The 24,634-nt window shown below is 44.0% G+C and overlaps 1 protein-coding gene across 1 annotated transcript in view; it reads left to right on the top strand.

Annotated features, from left to right (window-relative positions):
* Positions 1 to 1,838: 1,838 nt before the first annotated feature.
* LOC137373880 (protein FAM98B-like) overlaps positions 1,839 to 24,634 on the top strand; it is a 66,257-nt gene continuing 43,461 nt past the window's right edge. The window contains exons 1-5 of the mRNA XM_068039407.1: positions 1,839 to 2,060; positions 7,638 to 7,786; positions 9,632 to 9,766; positions 15,602 to 15,783; positions 15,860 to 15,940. Coding sequence (XP_067895508.1) covers positions 2,023 to 2,060; positions 7,638 to 7,786; positions 9,632 to 9,766; positions 15,602 to 15,783; positions 15,860 to 15,940 — 585 coding nt within the window. The 5' untranslated portion in view covers positions 1,839 to 2,022. The remainder of the gene's footprint in view (positions 2,061 to 7,637; positions 7,787 to 9,631; positions 9,767 to 15,601; positions 15,784 to 15,859; positions 15,941 to 24,634) is intronic.

A 24,634-nucleotide genomic window follows, 5' to 3' on the forward strand; every position in this document is an offset into this window, starting at 1 on the left:
AGCATAGTGGGGAAAGTCTTTGCTCGAGTCGCTCTAAACAGGCTCCAGAAGCTGGCCGAGCGCGTCTACCCTGAGGTACAGTGTGGCTTTCGTGCAGAGAGATCGACCATTGACATGCTGTTCTCCCTTCGTCAGATACAGGAGAAATGCCGCGAACAACAGATGCCCCTCTACATTGCTTTCATTGATCTCACCAAAGCCTTTGACCTCGTCAGCAGACGTGGTCTCTTCAGACTACTAGAAAAGATTGGATATCCACCAAAGCTACTACATATCATCACCTCATTCCATGAAAATATGAAAAGCACAATTCAACATGGCGGCACCTCACAGACCCCTTTCCTATCCTGAGTGGCGTGAAATAGGGCTGTGTTCTCGCACCCACACTTTTTGGGATTTTCTTCTCCCTGGTGCTTTCACATGCGTTCAAGTCTTCTGAAGAAGGAATTTTCCTCCACACAAGATCGGGGGCAGGTTGTTCAACCTTGCCCGTTTAAGAGCGAAGTCCAAAGTACGGAAACTCCACATCAGGGAACTCCTCTTTGCTGACGATGCTGCTTTAACATCTCACACTGAAGAGTGCCTGCAGAGTCGCATCGACAGGTTTGCGGCTGCCTGCAATGAATTTGGCCTAACCATCAGCCTCAAGAAAACGAACATCATGGGGCAGGACATCAGAAATGCTCCATCCATCAATATTGGCGACCATGCTCTGGAAGTGGTTCAAGAGTTCACCTACCTTGGCTCAACTATCACCAGTAACCTGTCTCTAGATGCAGAAATCAACAAGCGCATGGGAAAGGCTTCCACTGCTATGTCCAGACTGGCCAAGAGAGTATGGGAAAATGGCGTACTGACACGGAACACAAAAGTCCGAGTGTATCAAGCCTGTGTCCTCAGTACCTTGCTCTATGGCAGCGAGGCCTGGACAACGTATGTCAGCCAAGAGCGACGTCTCAATTCATTCCATCTTCGCTGCCTCTGGAGAATACTTGGCATCAGGTGGCAGGACCGTATCTCCAACACAGAAGTCCTCGAGGCGGCCAACATGCCCAGCTTATACACACTACTGAGTCAGCGGCGCTTGAGATGGCTTGGCCATGTGAGCCGCATGGAAGATGGCAGGATCCCCAAAGACACATTGTACAGCGAGCTCGCCACTGGTATCAGACCCACTGGCCGTCCATGTCTCTGCTTCAAAGACGTCTGCAAACGCGACATGAAGTCCTGTGACATCGATCACAAGTTGTGGGAGTCAGTTGCCAGCGTTCGCTAGAGCTGGCGGGCAGTCATAAAGGCGGGGCTAAAGTGTGGCGAGTCGAAGAGACTTAGCAGTTGGCGGGAAAAAAGACAAAAGCGCAAGGGGAGAGCCAACTGTGTAACAGCCCCGACAACCAAATTTTTCTGCAGCACCTGTGGAAGTGCCTGTCACTCTAGAATTGGCCTTTATAGCCACTCCAGGCGCTGCTTCACAAACCACTGACCACCTCCAGGCGCTTACCCATTGTCTCTCGCGATAAGGAGGCCAAAGAAATTGGCATAAGTAGTGTTACTCTGCAGCTGGCTGTGATAACCCTGACCTGGAAGAGCTTGATGCTGAAACTGGATGGCTAAAAGGGAAAGTGCTTTGTTCTCCAGCACTAACATACCTAAGCCTTCAATATTAGAAAAAAATCCGACAGGATTTCTGAAGATGCATTGCACCCAAAATGTCTTTTTACCATCTGCTCCTCAAGTGCAGTGTTCCAGTTTCCACATACACACATGCAGCAGCTCCTCCCAGCCACCAGGACGGCGCTGCGTCTGGAAGGGGAATGTTTTTTCAGAAGGCCGGGGCTTCGCTTTCCCTTTTTATTAAACAAAGGAGCGGGAGGAGGTTTGAAAGGAGCGGGTGCAGTAAATTTACTAAAAGCGAGGTTAGGGGTGGTTGGGCCTGGTGTGGATCGGTGTTTGTGTTGATTTATCTCGGCGTGGGCCTGTTCCTCTGCCCTGAAGCCTCCATTCCCGCTCCCAGCCTTGGCCATGGAGGGTGACGTGCTGGACATGCTCGAAGCCTTGGGGTGAGTCGGAGGCAGGTTTAACTTCACCTTCCCGAGAGTAAACGGCTCCGCTTGACCGTGGTCACTCTCAGCTTCTTACAGGTGGCCGGCGTGTTGGGTTTTAATTGGGTTGACTTAAAAATCAAAGTGATGGTGAGGCCAAGAGTGAGGCTCATCTGATTTCTGTAAGAGGAATGGGTCCAGCAGAGAGACAGGGCGTTCGGTCAAACCACTCCGTGCGAAGGAACATAAGCAGGAGTAGGCAATTTGGTCTCCCGAGCCTGCTCCGCCATTTAGTAAGATTATGGCTGATCTGATTGTGGCTTTAACTCCACTTTCCTGTCTACCCTTCATAACCACTCCCTTATCCATGAACAAAATCTAAATTAGCCTTGAAGCTATTCAATGACCCTGCGTCCAGTGGCCGGAGAGGATTTGAAAATTTGTGTCAGAGCCCCTGCTATCTCCTCCCTTGCCTCACAACAGCCTGGGATACATCTCATCTGGGTCTGGGGATTTATAACTTTTAAGCCCGCTGAAGCAGCTAATATTTCCTCCCTTTCAGTGCTAATTTGTTCAAGTGTGTCACACTCCCCCTCCCTGATCTCTGCACCTACATCGTCTGGGGAAGAGAATTTCACAGACTAATGACCCTCTGAGAGAAAAAAGGTTCTGCTCATCTTAACTGGACTGGAAATAAAAGTACTAAATTGGGGGAACGCCAATTTCAATATGATAAAACAGGATCTGGCCAAAGTGGACTGAGAGCAGCTACTTGTAGGAAAGTTGACATCAGACCAGTGGGAGTCAGTCAAAAAGGAAATAGAGTGTTCAGGGCCAACAAGGTGAAGGGTAGGACCAAGTCCAGGGAACCTTGAATGTCAGGGGATATAGAGGATTGGATAAGGAAAAAAAAAGGAGGTTTATGGCAGATTCAAAGTGCTGAAAACAGCGGAGACACTAGAAGAGTATAGAAAGTGTAGGGGGGTACTTAAAATAGTAATTAGGAGAGCGAAGAGGGGACATGGAAAAACACTGGCGGGCAAGATAAAGGAAAATCCCAAGGTGTTTTCTAAGTATATTAAGGGTAAGAGGACAACCAAGGAAAGAATAGGGACCAGAGTGGCAGTCTGTGTGTGGAGTCGGAAGAGATAGGTGACGTTTTAAATGATTACTTTTCATCTGTGTTCACTATGGAGAAGGACGATGTAGGTGTAGAGATCAGGGAGGAGGATTGTGATATAGTCTAACAAACTAGCATTGAAAAGGAGTATTAGCTGCTTTAGTGAGCGTGAAAGTGGATAAATCTCCAGGCCAGATGAGATGTATCCCAGGCTGTTATGTGAGGTAAGGGAGGAGATAGCAGGGGCTCAGACGCAAATTTTCAAATCCTCTCTAGCCACTGGAGAGGAACTGGAGGACAGCAAATGTGGTACCATAATTCAAGAAGGGTAGCTGGGATAAACCAGGTAATTAAAGGCCAGTGAGTCTAACATCAGTGGTAGGGAAACTATTAGAAAAGATTCTGAGGGACAGGATTAATCTCCACTTGGAGAGGCAGGGATTAATCAGGGATAGTCAGCATATCTTTGTCAGGGGGAGATCGTGTCTACAAAATTGATTGAATTTTTTGAGGAGGTGACTAGATGTGTAGATGAGGGTAAAGCAGTTGATGTAGTCTACATGGACTTCGATAAGGCTTTTGAAAAGGTCCCGCATGGGAGATTGGTTAAGAAGGTAAAAGCCCATGGGATCCAGGGCAATTTGGCAAATTGGATCCAAAATTGGCTTAGTGGCAGGAAACAGAGGGTGATGGTCAGGGATTGTTTTTACGATTGGAAGCCTGTGACCAGTGGTGTACCGCAGGAATCGGTGCTGGGACCCTTGCTGTTTGTAGGGTACATTAATGATTTAGACGTGAATATAGGAGGTATGATCAGTAAGTTTGCAGATGACACGAAAATTGATGGTGTCGTAAATAGTGTGGAGGAAAGCCTTAGATTACAGAACGATATAGATGGGCTGGTAAGATGGGCGGAGCATTGGCAAATGGAATTTAATCCTGAGAAGTATGAGGTGATAATTTTGGGAGGACTAACAAGGCAAGGGAATATACAATGGATGGTAGAACCCGAGGAAGTACAGGGGGTTAGAGGGACCTTGGTGTACTTGTCCATAGATCACTGAAGGCAGCAGCATAGGTAGATAAGGTGGTTAGGAAGGCATATGGGATACTTGCCTTTATTAGACGAGGCTTAGAATATAAGAGCAGGGAGGTTATGATGGAGCTGTATAAAATGCTCGTTAGGCCACAGCTGGAGTACTGTGTACAGTTCTGGTCACCACACGATAGGAAGTATGTGATTGCACTGGAGAGGGTGCAGAGGAGATTCACCAGGATGTTGCCTGGGCTGGAGCATTTCAGCTATGAAGAGAGACTGGATAGGCTAGGGTTTTTTTTCCTTAGGGCCGAGAAGGCTGAGGGGGGACCTGATTGAGGTATACAAAATTGAGCGGCATTGATAGGATAGATAGGTGGAAACTTTTTCCTATAGCGGAGGGATCAATAACCAGGGGGCATAGATTTAAGGTAAGGGGCAGGAGGTTTAGAGGGGATTTGAGGAAAATAAATTTAACCCTGAGGGTGATTGGAATCTGAAACACACTGCTTGAAGGGGTCGTAGAGGCAGGAACCCTCACAACATTTAAGAAGTATTTAGATGAGCACTTGAAACGCCATAGCATACAAGGCTGCGAGCCAAGTGCTGGAAAATGGGATTAGAATAGTTAGGTGCTTGATGGCAGCGTAGACACGATAGGCCTGTTTCTGTGCTGCATAACTCTATGACTCTAATTTTTTAACTGTGTCCCCTAGTTCTAGACTCTCCCCCAAGGGGAAACAACTTCTTAGCGTCCACCCTTTTAAGTCCCCTCACGATCTTGTATGTTTCAATAAAACCTCTCATTCTCTTAAACTCCAATGGGTACAGGCCCAACCTGCTCAACCTTTCCTCATAAACCAATCCCTTCATCCCAGGAATCAGTTGAGTGAACCTTCTCTGAACTGCTAATGCAATTATATCCTTTCTTAAGTAGGGAGACCAAAACTGTACACGTATTCCAGATGCCGTCTAACTAAGGCCCTGTACAACTGTAGCAAGACTTATACCTGATTTTCCTTGTAGTAGCCCCAACATTCCATTTGCCTTCCTAATCACTTGCTGTACCTGCATACTAACTTTGTGATTCATGTACCAAGACCCCAGATCTCTGTAGTGTAGAGTTCTGCAGTCTCCATTCAAATAATATACTGCTTTTCTATTCTTCCTGCTATAGTGAACAAGTTCACATTTTCCCACATTATATTCCATCTGCCAAACTTTTGCCCACTCATTTAACCTATCTAAATTCCTTTGTAGACTCTTTATGTCCTCTTGACAGCTTAATTTCCTACCTATCTTTGTGTCATCAGCAAATTTAGCTACCATGCGTTCAGTCCCTTCATCCAAGTCATTGATCTAGATTGTACATAGTTGAGGCCCCAGCACTGATCCTTGTGGCACTGCACTGTGCATGTGTTCTTGCTCTACTTGAGCCTCCTCCCACCCCTCTTCATGTAACCCAGTCAGAATACCCTCCTCTTTCTCATTCAGGTATTTATCTAGCTACCCCTTAACTACATCTGTTCTAGTTGCCTCAACCATTCCTTGTGGTAGTGTTACGGGGTACAGTCGCATTGTGTTTGTTATTGGACTAGTAATCCAGAGGCCTGGACTAGTAATCCAGAGGCCTGGACTAGTGATCCAGAGACATGAGTTCAAATCCCACCACAGCAGCAGAGGAATTTGAATTTAACTAATGAAATAAATCTGGAATAAGAAGCTAGTATCCGTAATGAAACTACCGCATTGTCAGAGAAACCCATCTTGCCCACCAATGTCCTTTTAGGGAAAGGAATCTGTCATCCTTACCTGGCTGACCTACATGTGACTCCAGACCCACAGCAATCTGTTTGACTCCTAACTGTCCTCAAAACAAGCTACTATCTTTTCGAGGGTAATTAGGGATAGGCCATAAATGCTAGTCTTGCCAGTGATGCCTACATCCCGTGAATAAAAAAGTTCCAAATTCTCACCAGCCGAATGAGCAAAGAAGTTAGTTTAGTACCACAAAACGTCTGGAATCAAGGCTGAAATTTCAGTGTAATACTGAGGGAATACTGTGCTATCAGAGGTGCCGTCTTTTGGATGAGAAATATCAGCTGTGATTTTGTACTGAAGTTATTGGAGTGGAGCTTGATTCCACAACCTGTTCACTGAGTACTACCACTGATCCAAGGCTTACACCTAACTTTTTATCTACTCACTCTGTTCACTTGTTTTCTCCCTTTTCTGTTACACTCTGCATTCATTCTCTCTTAGTTCTCATGCACTCTCTATTTCCATTGCGCTCTACTTTCCACCCCTTTCCCCCAAAGTAAGCAGTTCATAAATGTGAAACTTAGTAAGTGGGGGAAAAAAATCATTCCGCATTTTGTTTTGAGACCATTTGTGACTGATCTATAGCCACCGGTATTTCACTATGCCAACATAACTCAGAATGGTCCCTTAAGCCACAAACAAAGCTAAGATGGGCACACTCTGTACTCGTTGATATTTTTCTGAAATCGAATGGCCATAATGTAAGAATTAGTTAACTTGTTAACTTGTGAAAATTTCTGTTACACTCTGCTTACTGCTACCCTAATTTCCTTATAGGAGGAGGTAAGTTTAGTGGAAGTTAATTTGCTGTAGTGTGTATTTATGACATTTTTAAGTTCCTGGAAAGAGAAAATATTTTAAAAAAAAATTCCTACAGTATTCTTGAAAGCCTACATTTCAGATTCATTAAACTGCTTCAACTGATGTATCATCCAAACAAACAGTGTTTGGCATTCAGAGCACAAAGGGGTGTTGAAAACTGCTTGCATACTTGACTTCAAATTAAAAGCATATAGGCCATAGAAATGTAAGTTGGGGAAAGAAATCAGTTTTTTTCTACAGATTATACTTTTTGGGGGAGGGGAAGCTAAAACAGCTATAGTTAAGTGATGTACTTTATGGTGACAATTTTTCCATTCACTTACTTTGATTTGGATGCATTGTCTATGCAGTACTGCAGTGCATTTTGTTTTGATCCTGATACCATATGTGTGTTCAAATACAATCATTTTTGTTGATGACTGAGCTCTATTTTCCTAATTTCAGATCTGTGGTCAACTCTCAAGTGAAAATTTAGAAAAATGTTTTAAAATGCTGTGACATATCCCATCTTTGCTATTTTCTCTTGTTTTCATTGGACCTCAGTGGGTTTTGCAAATATTGTGGGCATTGCCGGAGGATGCCTATGTTCCTTTGTACAATTTTCTTGTCTATTCTGAATTTTGAAGAACAGATTTTACTTTCACTTTTGCAAGTCTTCTAATTGTCACTGTGTTTCTATAAAGCTGAGATTATTCCAGCTATTGTACTTTTTCTATTTGACCGATTAGACCCATGTTTTGATATTTACTTTTTACTTCTATTAATTAAATGGAATCTCAATTTTCTTTTGATGCAGTTACAGTGGACCCTTGTTAGAAGAAGAAACTCTTTTGAAAGCAGTTGAGACTGGGCCATCCTCTTTAGAATTTACTGAACTCTGCGTGTGGTTAACTTCACAGATTAAAATGTTGTGTAGTTTGGAAGAAAGTATAAATGCTACTACCAGTAAGTACTGTCTAGTATCAGAACTTCTATTGTTCAAACATTGTGCTTCCTCCTCCTCCTCTTTTCCTCTAAGAAAGAAAATTGCCTTGAGACTAGATAGGCTTGTTCCATGGCCCTGAAAGTTCCTTGAAAATATGTTTCTGAGAAATGTTTAGCTTGAGGTTTGCCTCTATATGCTCCCTCTGATAAGAAAGTAATTGCATCTTATGAAAGCAAAGGTAAGAAACTGTGTCATATTGGTTTAATTATCTTTGTAATGGCTTTAGCTTAAGTTTATAATTGGGTCGTTCAGTTGATATTTTGGCCAAATTCAGATTGAGTAAAACATTATCTTCGAAATGATACTTGGTTAGTCTATGGTTAAATACAGACTGAATATGACATGATCTTGATCAATTTATCCTTACAGTTTTTACATCCAGTAATATTGTCCGCTTAAATATAATTTTAAATTCATTGCTACAGGTAGCAAGACATCTTGTCACTTTACTACTTTCAGTAGAATCCCTTTAATGGGGGTGGGAGGAGAGCAGAATAAAAACATGTTAGTTATACGGAATTCAATAATTAGAGTGATAGATAGCATCTTCTGCAGTCATGAAGGGTGTGTTGCCTACCTAGTGTCAGGGTAAGAGATATCTTGAAGCAGTTGGAAAGGGGCCTAGAACGAGAGGGGGATGATCCAGTTGTTGGAGTCTATATCAAGAAATAACATGAGAAGAGTCCTGCTCTGCCATTTAATAAGATCATGGCTGTTCCTTTGTTTTCAAGATTCTTATAAATTTGCTATCAATAGTTTGTCTGAAGTTATTTAAAATCCACTTCATCCCCTATCCATTTTTCTGGTGTTCATGACCATTCTTCACATGTATCTTGATGGTGAGAGTCCAAACTACACAACCATTGAGAGGATCACCAGACCTGTGCCCTGCTTGTGTGTATCACGCACGCGCCCATATATACACACCCGAAAAAAAAACAGTAGTCAATCAGGAGCAAGAACCTCTACGCATTTTTCCACTTTTGAGTTGGGTTCATTATGCACCAGGTGATCTGATAGACTTCAATGAAATCATCTGACTTGTTTGGTGACAGCGTCAAATGTGAATTACTTATATATAATGTAGGAAATCTTACTGAACTGAATAATACACAAAGTGCTAAACTGTGTTTGAAATTAAGTTTGAACTGTTGAGCTTTCAAACAGTGCAATTTCAGCACGCAGTAAAAGGGGATACAAGTTCAAACTAGGCAATGACAAACTTGAGACTCCATAACCAGGAATTTCTTGTTGACATGCACAGTGGTCAATTCATGTTATGAACTTCCAGGTAAAATGGTGGAGGAGAAAACAGTAAAATTATTTAAGAGCCAGTTGACTGCAGTAAGGGGATGTTATGATCTTTTTGATTGAGTTAGTTTGAGATGAATGCTGTTCCCCCTTGTGTGATTTGAGGACTTGTCAGATGCCACCATTAACTCTGTATTTAACCTAAATGTCCTACAGCACAGGGTTAATTGTTCAGTACTGAAATTTGTATCAGTGTGTGCATGACAATTGGATTGGACCAGTTAGTGAAATGTAATCTGATTGACAGATTTAGTGGCATATATTGGAATCAGCCTTGTCTTTTATATAGCTGCTACTTCTTATGAGTTTTGTTTGCTCGTGATGCTTTGCTTTGGTAGTATGGTGCTTTAGCATTAGTGGGAGAGATTTGTGACCTAGAATATCCTGCTTTCTTGAGTAGATTCAACTTTTTGACAAGTGTTAAAGGAAATTAATGCAATATATTTTACTTAAGTTTAATAAATGTTTAATTCCACTGGTTCTTGCTACTTAAGGTGCAGATGATGTTGAAAGCTTTCTGCTGGAGGTTAATGGCTTCCTAAAAGAGATGTCTTGCCCTTATTCAGCGCTTCTCTCAGGAGATTTTAAGGAGAGATTAAAAAAGAAGGAAGACTGCTTAAAACTTCTGTGTAAGTTAATTTATTATATGCTAGCATGGTAGAATTCTTCTAGTTGATATTTTTCATGAATTTGTTGCTGAATTGCTACTGGAATCTTTACAAAGAACAAAGAAATTTACAGCACAGGAACAGGCCCTTCGGCCCTCCAAGCCTGCGCCGATCCAGATCCTCTATCTAAACATGACTCCTATTTTCTAAGGGTCTGTATCTCTTTACTTCCTGCCCATTCATGTATCTGTCTAGATACATCTTAAAAGACGCTATCGTGCCCGCGTCTACCACCTCCGCTGGCAACGCGTTCCAGGCACCCACCACCCTCTGCGTAAAGAACTTTCCACGCATATCCCCCCTAAACTTTTCCCCTTTCACTTTGAACTCGTGACCCCTAGTAATTGAATCCCCCACTCTGGGGGGAAAAGCTTCTTGCTATCCAACCTGTCTATACCTCTCATGATTTTGTCCACCTCAATCAGGTCCCCCCTCAACCTCCGTCTTTCTAATGAAAATAATCCTAATCTACTCAACCTCTCTTCATAGCTAGCGCCCTCCATACCAGGCAACATCCTGGTGAACCTCCTCTGCACCCTCTCCAAAGCATCCACATCCTTTTGGTAATGTGGCAACCAGAACTGCACGAGGTATTTCAAATGTGGCTGAACCAAAGTCCTATACAACTGTAACATGACCTGCCAACTCTTGTGCTCAATACCCCGTCCGATGAAGGAAAGCATGCCGTATGCCTTCTTGACCACTCTATTGACCTGCGTTGCCACCTTCAGGGAACAATGGACCTGAACACCCAAATCTCTCTGTACATCAATTTTCCCCAGGACTTTTCCATTTACTGTATAGTTCACTCTTGAATTGGATCTTCCAAAATGCATCACCTCGTATTTACCCTGATTGAACTCCATCTGCCATTTCTCTGCCCAACTCTCCAGTCTATCTATATTCTGCTGTATTCTCTGACAATCCCCTTCACTATCTGCTACTGCACCACTCTTAGTGTCGTCTGCAAACTTGCTAATCAGACCACCTATACTTTCCTCCAAATCATTTATGTATATCACAAACAACAGTGGTCCCAGCACGGATCCCTGTGGAACACCACTGGTCACACGTCTCCATTTTGAGAAACTCCCTTCCACTGCTACTCTCTGTCTCCTGTTGCCCAGCCAGTTCTTTATCCATCTAGCTAGTACACCTTGGACCCCATGCGCCTTCACTTTCTCCATCAGCCTACCATGGGGGACCTTATCAAACGCCTTACTGAAGTCCATGTATATGACATCTACAGCCCTTCCCTCATCAATCAACTTTGTCACTTCCTCAAAGAATTCTATTAAGTTGGTAAGACATGACCCTCCCTGCACAAAACCATGTTGCCTATCACTGATAAGCCCATTTTCTTCCAAATGGGAATAGATCCTATCCCTCAGTAACTTCTCCAGCAGCTTCCCTACCACTGACGTCAGGCTCACTGGTCTCTAATTACCTGGATTATCCCTGCTACCCTTCTTAAACAAGGGGACAACATTAGCAATTCTCCAGTCCTCCGGGACCTCACCCGTGTTTAAGGATGCTGCAAAGATATCTGTTAAGGCCCCAGCTATTTCCTATCTCGCTTCCCACAGTAACCTGGGATAGATCCCATCCGGACCTGGGGACTTGTCCACCTTAATGCCTTTTAGAATACCCAACACTTCCTCCCTCCTTATGCCGACTTGACCTGGAGTAATCAAACATCTGTTCCTAACCTCAACATCCTTCTTGTCCCTCTCCTCGGTGAATACCGATGCAAAGTACTCGTTTAGAATCTCACCCATTTTCGCTGACTCCACGCATAACTTTCCTCCTTTGTCCTTGAGTGGGCCAATCCTTTCTCTAGTTACCCTCTTGCTCCTTATATATGAATAAAAGGCTTTGGGATTTTCCTTAACCCTGTTTGCTAAAGATATTTCATGACCCCTCTTAGCCCTCTTAATTCCTCGTTTCAGATTGGTCCTACATTCCCGATATTCTTTCAAAGCTTCGTCTTTCTTCAGCTACCTAGACCTTATGTATGCTTCCTTTTTCCTCTTAGCTAGTCTCACAATTTCACCTGTCATCCATGATTCCCTAATCTTGCCATTTCTATCCCTCATTTTCACAGGAACATGTCTCTCCTGCACGCTAATCAACCTCTCTTTAAAAGCCTCCCACATATCACATGTGGATTTACCTTCAAACAGCTGCTCCCAATCTACATTCCCCAGCTCCTGCCGAATTTTGGTATAGTTGGCCTTCCCCACAATTTAGCAGTCTTCCTTTAGGACCACTCTCGTCTTTGTCCATGAGTATTTTAAAGCTTACGGAATTGTGATCACTATTCCCAAAGTAGTCCCCTACTGAAACTTCGATCACCTGGCCGGGCTCATTCCCCAACACCAGGTCCAGTATGGCCCCTTCCCGAGTTGGACTATTTACATACTGCTCTCGAAAACCCTCCTGGATGCTCCTGACAAATTCTGCTCCATCTAGACCTCTAACACTAAGTGAATCCCAGTCAATGTTGGGAAAATTAAAATCTCCTATCACCACCACCCTGTTGCTCCTACATCTTTCCATAATCTGTTTACATATTGGTACCTCTATCTCACGCTCGCTGTTCAGAGGCCTGTAGTACAGCCCCAACATTGTTACCGCACCCTTCCTATTTCTGAGTTCTGCCCATATTGCCTCACTGCTCGAGTCCTCCATAGTGCCCTCCTGCAGCACAGCTGTGATATCCTCTTTGACCAGCAATGCAACTCCTCCACCCCTTTTACCTCCCTCTCTATCCCGCCTGAAGCATCGATATCCTGGGATATTTAATTGCCAATCATGCCCTTCCCTCAACCAAGTCACAGTAATAGCAATAACATAATTCTCCCAGGTACTAATCCAAGCCCTAAGTTCATCTGCCTTACCTAATACACTTCTTGCATTAAAACAAATGCACCTCAGACCACCACTCCCTTTGCGTTCATCATCTGCTCCCTGCCTACTCTTCCCCTTAGTCACGCTGACTTCATTATCTAGTTCCTTACAGGCTTTCGTTACTACCTCCTTACTGTCCACTGACCTCCTCATTTGGTTCCCATCCCCCTGCCACATTAGTTTAAACCCTCCCCAACAGCGTTAGCAAAAGCACTCCCAAGGACATTGGTTCCAGTCTGGCCCAGGTGTAGACCGTCCAATTTGTAATAGTCCCACCTCCCCCAGAACCGGTCCCAATGTCCCAAAAATCTGAACCCCTCCTTCCTGCACCATCTCTCAAGCCACGCATTCATCCTGACTATTCTTTCATTTCTACTCTGACTATCACGTGGCACTGGTAGCAATCCTGAGATTACTACCTCTGAGGTCCTACTTTTTAAACTTGGCTCCTAACTCCCTAAATTCTGCTTGTAGGACCTCATCCCGTTTTTTACCTATTTCATTGGTACCTATGTGCACAATGACAACTGGCTGTTCACCCTCCCCCTTCAGAATGTTCTGCAGCCGATCTGAGACATCCCTGACCTGTGCACCTGGGAGGCAACATACCATTCTGGAGTCTCGTTTTCGACCACAGAACCACCTATCTACTCCCCTTACAATCGAATCCCCGATGACTATAGCCCTTCCGTTCTTTTTCCCGCCCTTCCGAACAGCAGAGCCAGCCACGGTGCCATGAACCTGACTACTGCTGCCTTCCCCTGGTGAGCCATCTCCCTCAACAGTATCCAAAATGGTATACTTGTTTTGGAGGGAGATGACCGCAGGGGATTCCTGCGCTGCCTTCCTGCTCTTTCTCTGCCTTTTGGTCACCCATTCCCTTTCTCCCTCAGCAATCCTAATCTGCGGTGTGACCAATTCGCTAAACGTGCTATCCACGACCTCCTCAGCATCACGCATGCTCCAAAGTGAGTCCATCCGCAGCTCCAGAGCCGTCATGCAGTCTAACAAGAGCTGCAGCTGGACACACTTCCTGCACGTGAAGGAGTCAGGGACATCAGCCGTGTCCCTGAGCTCCCACATTGAGCAAGAGGAGCATGTCACGGGTCTGAGATCTCCTGCCATTTTTAATCTTAAGCTTAACTTAGTTAAATGAAAAAGGAACGAAAAGTTTTTACCAATCGCACGATTAAAAAAAGAGGAATAGAAAAAGCCTTACCTTATCTACACACCACCAAGTCCTTTTTTTTTGGTTAGAGGAGGAGGGCGGGTGGGAGACACTACCCGTGTAGTGTCTCGGGTTCAGAAACGGCCCAAATATATAGGGTTTTACTTACCCAGCAGCCCCCTGGTCTCCGCCGAAAACAAAAGGAAATTAAGTTTACTTTGAAACTGACCTTCCCAGCTGATCACTCGCTCGCACTCCCTGCTCCCGAATAAGCTGCTGCAATGAAAAAAGTTGCGCTTAATCAGTAAAATTGTTCATAACATTGGGCGGCGCAGTGGCTAGCACCGCAGCCTCACAGCTCCAGCAGCCTGGGTTCTATTCTAGGTATTGTGTGGAGTTTGCAAGTTCTCCCTGTGACCTCGTGGGTTTCCGCCGGTTGCTCCGGTTTCCTCCCACAGCCAAAGACTTGCAGGTTGATAGGTGAATTGGCCATTGTAAATTGCCCCTAGTGTAGGTAGGTGGTAGGAGAATTGTGGGGATGTGGTAGGGTGGTAGGGAATATGGGATTAATGTAGGAGTAGTATAAAATGGGTGGTTGATGGTCGGCACAGACTCGGTGGGCCGAAGGGCCTGTTTCAGTACTGTATCTCAATATAAAATATAATACTGCAAAGAAATAGAAAAATGAGAACAGAAAATTTATGACAGAAGTATGGATGTCCAAAATACATTTTAGAAGTAGTAATACTGTTTGGCAGCTCTGGGGCACTTTCGTCTGAGGTGTTTTAAGACCATGTCTGACTCACCAGCATTCACCACAAGGTGTCCTCAAAATACCTTGTTGCAGGAATTTTGAAAGGAGCTTTGAAGGATCTTTGGTACAGGCAGCCACATTGTGCCTTTTCAAAGTTGCTATTCTTCACTTGTTTACCTAACTATGTACATACAAAATTGATGGGCAGAAAAACACCAGCTGGTCCATCACGTCTGCCCTACAGTGATTAGTGAATGTCAACAAGCTGTTTGACTGTGGAGGCAGCAAGCCCAAGATTGATTTACGTCCTTGCCATCTAAGCTCTCCATTAGGAGTCATTGAATAGTAATCAGGATCGGAAACCTTTTTGTTTTTTCTCCATCCCTGCCTTTCTCAGTCGAGGAGCACAGAGATGACCTGTGGTCAGCTAACTGAACAAAAACTAAATCGAACTGGAGACATCCTAAGTCTGTATGGATAGTCCATGTAGCTACTACTCCAGGGTCATCCTGGAGTGCAAAAGTAGCTCTGGATTTGTTACTCCATGACTGCTTATCTGCTTAAACCCCTCCACCCTCACCTCAACAGCAGTGCGAGGAGCTCATTTGTCACTGAGATTCTGACCATGTGTTTAGCTGCCTTTGCTGCTATGCCGTTCTCCACCACCCGCCACCCTCCCATAGTCCTGAACCTGTGTTTTTCTCAAGGTTGCTCCTATCTCCCCTCATATTCTCTTCAAGCTCATCTTAGCAATGAGGCCCACCCCCCCATTTACTTGACCCTATTATTGGTAAACTGCTGACCACCCAACTTCCCTTCCTGGCTCCTGTGCTAAGTAAATTAGCTGCTTAATTTTTGCTCCAAAGGAAATTGACAACTGTTTGCTTTTATCAGTACATTTAAAAAGGTGTTGTGTTTAAAAGATACAAATACACAAAGCCTGTTTGTATCTGTTTGCTTCTAGTATACCTGTCATCTGAGCTTCAAACGGCTAGGATCCTGCACTGTAAATCTCCTCCAGTGTCTGAAGCTGAAGGCAATGAAGATGTTCGTCGGGAAATTAAATCTATCTGTGCAACATTGGGTTTGCCCTGTCCTGTATCTGGTGCTGCCGATGCACAATTATTTAAGATTATAGAAGAAAAGGTTGGTGCTATAGTTTGTTATTCTCAAGTCCTGATGCTCCATTGGAACCATTTCTAAATATATCTTGTTCTTCCAGGTGAAAAATGTTATTTCCAAAATTCCCAAAAACCATGTGGGAGAACCACTGCTGAAGCAAACATTAACTCCTGACCACTGGGTAAGAGACTACTTTTAGGAAAGAAGAAAAGACTTCATATAGATTGATTTACTTTGAATTGCAGTCACTGTTATGTGGATAAACATTGCAGCACAGCAGCATCTCAATCAGCAATGAGATGAATGACCATTAATGTGGTTTGTTAGTGGTGTTCCTTCGGGGCGGAATATCTCATACCTTTTGTGTTCCAAAAAGCTTCAGTTACAATGAATTGCCTGAAAGTTTTGTTACTGTTAATGTAAACTTTAAAGGGTATTTTATACAGAGCCCTTTGCAGATCTACATTTTTTTATGTTAGTGTACAGGCTGATTTAGATATTTGTTGTACATTCCATTTGCAAAATTCTGAATTTCATTTTTATGTTCAATTATAGAAAACACAAATAGAAGCTATATGTTTCCTAGCATGCCTTGTAGCTAGGCTATCTGTAAATTAATGATGAAAACTATCCTTGTTTAATTAAAAGAAAAAAAATTTCATTCCTGGGATGTGGGTGTCGCTGGCTGGGCCAGCGTTTATTGCCCATCCCTAATTCCCCTTGAGAAGGTGGTGGTGAGCTGCCGCCTTGGACCACTGCAGTCCACATGGGATAGGTACACCAACAGTGCTGTGAGGAAGGGAGTTCCAGGATCTTGACCCAGTGACAGTGAAGGAACGGCAATATAGTTCCAAGTCAGGATGGTGTGTAGCTTGGAGGGAAACTTGCAGGTGGTGGTGTTCCCATGCATCTACTGCCCTTGTCCTTCTAGGTGGTAGAGGTCATGGGTTTGGAAGGTGCTGTCTAAGGAGCCTTGGTGCGTTGCTGCAGTGCATCTTGTAGATGTTACACACTGCTGCCTCTGCATCGCTGGTGGAGGGAGTGAGTGTTTGTGGATGGGGTGCCAATCATGCGGGCTGCTTTGTCCTGGATGGTGTTGAGCTTCTTGAGTGTTGTTGGAACTGCATTCATCCAGGCAAGTGGGGAGTATTCCATCACACTCCTGACTTGTGCCTTGTAGATGGTGGTCAAGCCTGGCTACCCGACCCGAACCCATCTAGGCCCGACTACGTGTTGGGATCGGGTCGAAATTCCGAGTCCAGCATTCGGGCTCAGGTCGGGTCAGGCTGGACACTGCTTCCGGGAAGTTCCTTGATCAGGCATACCCATGATCCCCACGTCTCCAGTTGCAGGAATAGCCTGCTGCCGGAACAGATGAAGGAGGTTTGTGTCGGGTCGGGCACGAAAAAAATTATAGGACTCTGGCTGGGGGCGGGGTCGGGTTGGCTGTGGTCGGATCGGGCTCGGGTCAGGTTTTAATTTCGTACCCAAGCCAGGCTTTAGATGGTGGACAGGCTTTGGGGAGTCAGGAGGTGAGTTACTCGCCGCAGGATTCCTAGCTTCTGACCTGCTGTTGTAGCTACAGTATTTATATGGTTAGTTCAGTTCAGTTCTGGTCAATGGTAACCCCCAGGATGTTGATGGTGGGGAATTCAGCAATCGTAATGCCATTGAATGTCAAGGGGAGATGGTTAGATTCTCTCTTGTTGGAGTGATCATTGCTTGGCACTTGTGTGGTGCAAATGTTGTTTGCAATATTAAGCAAGTGCACTGCCTGATGCATTACTGAACCCATACAGAAATCTCCCATATAAAATAAAAAGAAAAAATGCTGGGAATACTCGGCAGGTCTGGCAGCATCTGTGCAGAGAGAAGCAGAGTTAACATTTCAAGTCAGAGACCCTTCTTCAGAACTTGTTTTTTTTTTGTTTAAAAATTCTGTGGATAGTAGCTTGATGTTCGGTGGTGGGGTCATGGTCCAGGGGGAGGTAGGAAGAAGTGTCTGAGAGTTGGCGCTGAGCCTCTGCAAGGTAGAGGTTGGTACGCCAGACGACAACAGCACCACCCTTATCTGCAGGTTTGATGACAATGTTGGGGTTAGACCTGAGAGAACGGAGTGCGGCAAGTTCAGAAGGGGGCAGGTTAGAGTGAGTGAGGGGGGCAGAGAAATTGAGACGGCCGATGTCTCGCCGACAGTTTTCACTGAAAAGATCAAGAGCGGGTAAGAGGCCAGAGGGAGGGGTCCAGGTAGAGGGGGAATGCTGGAGGCGGGTGAATGGGTCCGCTTGTCGGGGGGAGGACTCCTGGTCAAAGAAGTGAGCACGGAGGCAAAGGCGACAGAAGAAGAGCTCAACGTCATGCCGAGCACGGAATTCATTGAGGTGAGGGCGGAAGGGGATAAAACGGAGTCCTTTGCTGAGTACAGAATGTTCAGTGTCAGAGAGGGGAACGTCAGAGGGTATAGTGAATACACGGCAAGGGGTCAGTATTTTGCTTTTATTACAGAAATGTCCCATGTTTGATCTTAGCCGGTAGAGCGTAAGTTGCTGCAGTTGACCTCTGCAACCTGGGATCTTAGCGTAATGGATAACAGTATTAATGTTTTTGGAGGACACAATCTTGTTCACAGTGGTGCGTATGACAGACAAGTACATTTCCAAAATTGTCTAAATTTTCATATACAGAATGGCATCTTGTAGGTGGGCACTGACACTTCTGCCTGTGAAATTATACTGTGTACGAAGTAGCACCTTCAGGGGAGAAAGTTGGGGGCAGGATAGAATTGCTGTGAAATCCATTGATGCAATGGATTTTTTTAAAATCTAGTTTTTAATATCCTTTTGACATTTTTAGATGGTAATTTGAAATTTATGATATGAATTAATTTTTTTAAAAATTGTTGGTATGGTTGTTTAGAGGGCAGAATATTTAAAGTATTATAGCAACTATTGGATAATGAAAACAAAATGTGATCTTTGCAATAATGCTTATAGGTTTCATGGGAAGACACTTGTAAAATTACAGAAACCCATTCACAACAACTGAATTTGTCTGTTATTCAGGTATATAGTGGCTGCTAAACAAGCAGTATTTCCTTCGTACATTTGCTATAGAACCTAAATAAATTGGTTAAAAATCCAAAATCTCATAGTCAAAATCTGTTTTTAATTTCATCGTTCTAAACAATGGCCTGTAATTATTGCCTGAAGTGGCCTGGAATTCTTGAATCGAGTGTGTAAACATAGATTATGGAAAAGCAAATGTAGGATCAAAATGGAGGAAAGAATTGCATGGTTGAATCTACTAAGTTGGAGAAATGTGTTCCTGAGGTACTGAGTTTGAGAATTATCTTTGTTTCAGTTTTTTTTGATGGTGACTTCAGTTGCAGTAGTTAGAGTTTAACCTGCAGTTTTATTTTTATGATGGTACTGCAATCTAGACTGTTGTTTTCTGCTGAATCTGACTTCAGTGTTACATGTCAGTTTTCAGATCTGGACCAATTGCCCATAGCAATGTAGATCAACTCAAAACAGCTACAGTATGGCATGTGGGCTTCATGGATTTATTGAGTGTACTGTCATCAACAAGTAGTTTGTTTGGATTGCTGGAGTTACACTCCAACGTCATGAATAGGTGGTGTGCAAATTGCATTCATTGCTACACCCAAGAGCTAATGGGTGACCAACAGATCTTCTATGAAAGAATGACCAGATCAAGAGTAGTTAATGTTTCTAAGCTCTACATTTTCATATCCACAGTACACAGATTTGTAGTTGTATATGAAACACGATTCATGTTCATGTGCACAATCCTGTTTCGAACAGCCTATGAGCAGTTGGTCTGTCTTCCTTGAATCCAGATTGAGACTTAATCCAGAGAAAAAAGTTCCTGGAGATGATGAATCTCTTACTTCATGATCAATTTGAATAATGTTCCAATGTGCTGAGGTGAGATGGGTTTGTGGATGAGTGCATCTGCTTCATCATTTATAGTTGTCAAGTGTGTACACTTCTATTGATTACGTAAAGTTTGAAAACATGAGGTAGAGGGGACGAAGGAGACTGAAAGAAGTCGAGATAGAAACTCTTTTTTGCAGACTTAACAGTACCAGTATCTGGAGCTCGAGCAGCACAAGAAAATGAGAGGTTATTTTTCTCATGATTCTGCCCAAAATGCTATCAAGAAAGATTAGATTAGATTAGAGATACAGCACTGAAACAGGCCCTTCGGCCCACCGTGTCTGTGCCGAACATCAACCACCCATTTATACTAATCCTACACTAATCCCATATTCCTACCAAACATCCCCACCTGTCCCTATATTTCCCTACCACCTACCTATACTCGGGGCAATTTATAATGGCCAATTTACCTATCAACCTGCAAGTCTTTTGGCTTGTGGGAGGAAACCGGAGCACCCGGAGAAAACCCACGCAGACACAGGGAGAACTTGCAAACTCCACACAGGCAGTACCCGGAATCGAACCCGGGTCCTGGAGCTGTGAGGCTGCGGTGTTAACCACTGCGCCACTGTGCTGCCCTTCAACATATAAGAAAGCCTTCAACATATATTTTAGTCCAGAATTTATGATGTTGCTGCAACAAAGTTAAAATTGCCCACTTCTGGCAACTTCAAGACATGTGGTCACAATTAATTGAGCTGGTGTCCTTCTGATAACTCTGACCACCTTGCCATGTTTGGAACATCTCGGCCTCTACAAATGCGACTCTTTGTGGCACCTGTCAACTCCACTTTTCCGTTTCTCACCTGCCTACCATTTCGTATGCTCAGAATATTCAGGGTTGCTTCTAACTCCACACCCCACTGCTTCCCACTCCTCCCCACCCCCGTCGAGTGCTTCCAGTTCTTCACTGGTTCTAGCATTATTTCTCCCCCTTGTATATCTTAGACCCTATCAATGCTCTAGTCCTCATATCTCAGTTCTTTGTTCTGTCTTCTGTATTTCCAACTTCCATTTCTGTCCCGGCCCCACCTTTCATCCACCTTCAGTAACATATCACCACTGCCCTTCCCCCTCACCAACCCCCACTGGAAGCTGCATTGATCCTGCAACCCAGTCTCCCTGTACTCTGCTTTAATTCCACTGAATGTTCCCCATACCCTAATTCTCCCATACTTCATCTTCCATTATTACCCCAAGGTTCTGGTATCCACTGCCTCTCTAGCTGTAGTTTTTGCCTGGTATAGCCCTCATCTCTGCTCCCTTAAGTCCAAGGAACTTAAACATGAAAGGAGATGGCAGACAACTGGTTTAGCCATCCATCGCCAGATCTGGCTCGACCACATAAAGCACTATCAGGTCCTGCTTTTGTCTGCTAAAACGGCTCTTATTCCAGGATAATATTTTCTCTACTGCAAACCATCTTAAGCCCCTCTCCTATGTCTCGTCCAACAATGTGTGAGGAACTCATGGACTTCTTTGTCACTAAGATTGAGACCATCCAATCAGCGCGCTCTCCCGCATCCGTCCCTTCCACTAGACCTCCAGGCCAATCTTTCTCAAAAGTTGCCCACTGCCCTAGCCCTAAAATCTCATCTTGCTCTTTCTCTCCTATATCTCTCCTCATGCCTTCTCCAAGCTCATCTTGTCCCTGAGGCCTGCCTTCTGCTCCCACAATCCTATTCCCACTAAATTTCTGACCACCCAACTTCCTTTCTTGATTCCCATGTTTGCTGATATTCTTAACTGTTCTGTCTTCAGATGTTGTCCTTCTCTCCTTTTAAATCTGCTGTCATCACCCCTCTCAAAAAAAAAAACCTTGACCCAAATTCCTTGCAAACTACCAGCCCATCTCCAATCTCCCTTTCCTCTCAAGTCTTTAAACGTGTTATTGCCTGCCAAATCCATGCCCATTTTTCCCGGAACTCCATGTTTGAATCCCTCTGATTAGGTTTCCAACCCTGCCACAGTACTGAAATGGCTCTTAACAAAGTCACAAATGACATCCTATGTGACTGTGACAAAGGTAAACTATTACTTCTCAACCTGTCTGCAATCTTTGACATGGTTGACCATACCATCTCCTCCAGTGCCTCTCTGCTGTTTGGCTGTGTGGGACTGCACTCACCTGGTTCCATTTTTATCTGTCTAATCGTCACCAAAGTGTCATTTGCAATGGCTTTACTTCCCACTTCCGCACCATTAACCTCTGGTGTCCCTAAAGGATCTATCTTTAGCCTCTTCTTGTTTCTTATCTGCATGCTGCCCCTAGCCAACATCATCCGAAAGCACAGCATTAGTTTTCACATGTACGCTGAGGACACCCAGCTCTGCCTCACCACCACCTCTGTTCGCTCCTCCACTGTTAAATTATCAGACTGCTTACCTGACATCCATTACTGGATTGGGGAGACTAAAGTCATTGTTTTCAATCCCCACGCCAAACTCTGTTCCCCAGCAACTCTACCCCTCTCCCTGGCAATATTCTGAGACTAAACCAGTCTGTTCCCAATCTTGGTGTCATATTTGACCCCGAAATGAGCTTCCAACCACATAGCCATGCCATCACTATGACTGCTGATTTCCAGCTCTGTAACATCACCTGACTTCACCCCTGTCTCGCTCATCTCGTGCTGAAACCCTCATTCATACCTTTGTTACCTCTAGACTTGACTATTCCAATGCACTCCTGGCTGGCCTCCCACATTTTACCCTTTGTAAACTTGAGGCATCCAAAATTCTGCTGTCTGTGTCCTAACTCATGCCAAGTCCTGTTTACCTAGCACCTCTGTGCTCGTTGACTTACATTGGCTCCTGTTCAAGCAACATCTTGATACTAAAATTCTCATCCTTGTTTTCAAATCCCTCCATGGCCTCGCCCCTTCCTATTTCTGTAATCTCCTCCAGCTCACAAACCCTCATATCTGCGCTCATCTAATTTTGGCCTCTTAAGCATCCCTGATTTTAATTGCGGCACCATTGGTGGCTGTGCCTTCAGTTGCCTAGGCCCTAAGCTCTGGAATTCCCTCCCTACATCTCTAAACCCTCTCTACCTCGCTTTCCTCCTAAAGGCCTGCTCGAGTCTGCAAACAAAAACCCGACCCGAGCCCGACAGACCCACATCCGACCCCAGTCCAACCCGGTCTGAGCCCTGCCATTTTTTCCCGCACCCGACCATCAGTTAACTTACCTTCTGTTTTTCACTTTGTTGCTGATCTGCACAAGCTTAAAATAACAGTAACAAAACCACCTTTCCAGTCCAAAAATTAAATTAACATTGGAGCCACTTACCTGTGTTAGAGCGTGTCCAACCTGAGCTTGAATGCCAGATCCGGAAGTGCAACCCAACCCGACATATGACGTCTGGTCCCATTGGGTTAGGTTCAGGTAGCAGGCCTTTATTTCCTCCTCAAAGACACTCCTTAAAACCTACCTCTGACCACGCTGTTTGTCATCTGTCCTAATAACTCCTTATGTGGCTTGGTGTCGTATTTTGTTTTATAATGCTTCTGTAAAGTGCCTTGGGATGTTTTATTATGTTAAGTGCACTGTATAAATTTAAGTTTTTGTACCCTTGAATTCCAATTCCAAGTTAATTAGAAAAGAAATATGTGACAGATGGGACAACTGAAGAAAAGAGATGAGATTAAAGGAAGCAGAGACAGGCAGAAAGTGATACAAAAGAACTGAGAACAGGAGTTGGACAGAGTGGTGCAGATGCTGGTAAGATAAATGTGCCACTATGTATTAGAAAAAAGAGATGGACAAACAGACATTTAACAAAGAGAACTGCAGTTTGAGGAAATAATTGGGTACAATTATAGGAAGATGTATAATTTGTCCTTTAGCGATGCTATCTAGATCAATTATATTATACATCATTACACGCTGTAACTCTCCTGTCATTATAAGACTGCGTAACCTTTGACTCAAACGTGAACACCATGTGACATCCATTTGTGTTGGGGCGGCGCAGTGGTTAGCATCGCAGCCTCATAGCTCCAGCGACCCGGGTTCAATTCTGGGTACTGCCTGTGTGGAGTTTGCAAGTTCTCCCTGTGTCTGCGTGGGTTTCCTCCGGGTGCTCCGGTTTCCTCCCACATACCAAAGACTTGCAGGTTGATAGGTAAATTGGCCATTATGAATTGCCCCTAGTGTAGCTAGGTGGTAGGGAAATATAGGGACAGGTGGGGATGTGGTAGGAATATGGAATTAGTGTAGGATTAGTATAAAATGGGTGGTTGATGGTCGGCACAGACTCGGTGGGCCGAAGGGCCTGTTTCAGTGCTGTATCTCTAAAACTAAAACTAAAACATATGATCTTGTCTTCATGCAACAATGTCTTCTCCAATTGAACAACATCACAAAAAATCTGCTCTGTTAGGAAAATAGCATTGTATCCAAAATAATGTAAAAGAATGCATTGAAAACAAGGGGTAGCTGTATTTATTTTACATTCTGGATTTGATTTCTCTGTCCAAGCTAGTTTGCACCATCTGACATCAATTTTCTCTCCCTCACTGCGACTCCTGCCAAAACAATAAACACTTGTATTGGCTTCCTTTTCTGAAAAATGAAACTGTTATAAAGGTTTTTGATTAAATCCTGTCAGTTGAGCTCTGGCACTGAGTAGCTACTGTAGCTCAGTAAATTCTTTTTCATTGTGGCATTAATACCTTTTCCAAAAAAGCTCTTTTTTTCCCCTTCCCATTTTTGTCTCCACTCTGGTTATATCATATAACATGGATTGATACTTTAAATACTTTTTAAAAACTAAAATGATAGGAAAAAGAGTTGTGATCATGGTGGTACTAGGTCTATAATACCTCGTACAATAATTTTATAAAGGAATGCACCTGCCCTGTTGCAGCAATCGCATTTATTTAATGCACCAAATATCCATTATGGTACCT

The sequence above is a fragment of the Heterodontus francisci genome, chromosome 9 (assembly GCF_036365525.1).
Source record: "Heterodontus francisci isolate sHetFra1 chromosome 9, sHetFra1.hap1, whole genome shotgun sequence".
NCBI classification, from domain to species: domain Eukaryota; kingdom Metazoa; phylum Chordata; class Chondrichthyes; order Heterodontiformes; family Heterodontidae; genus Heterodontus; species Heterodontus francisci.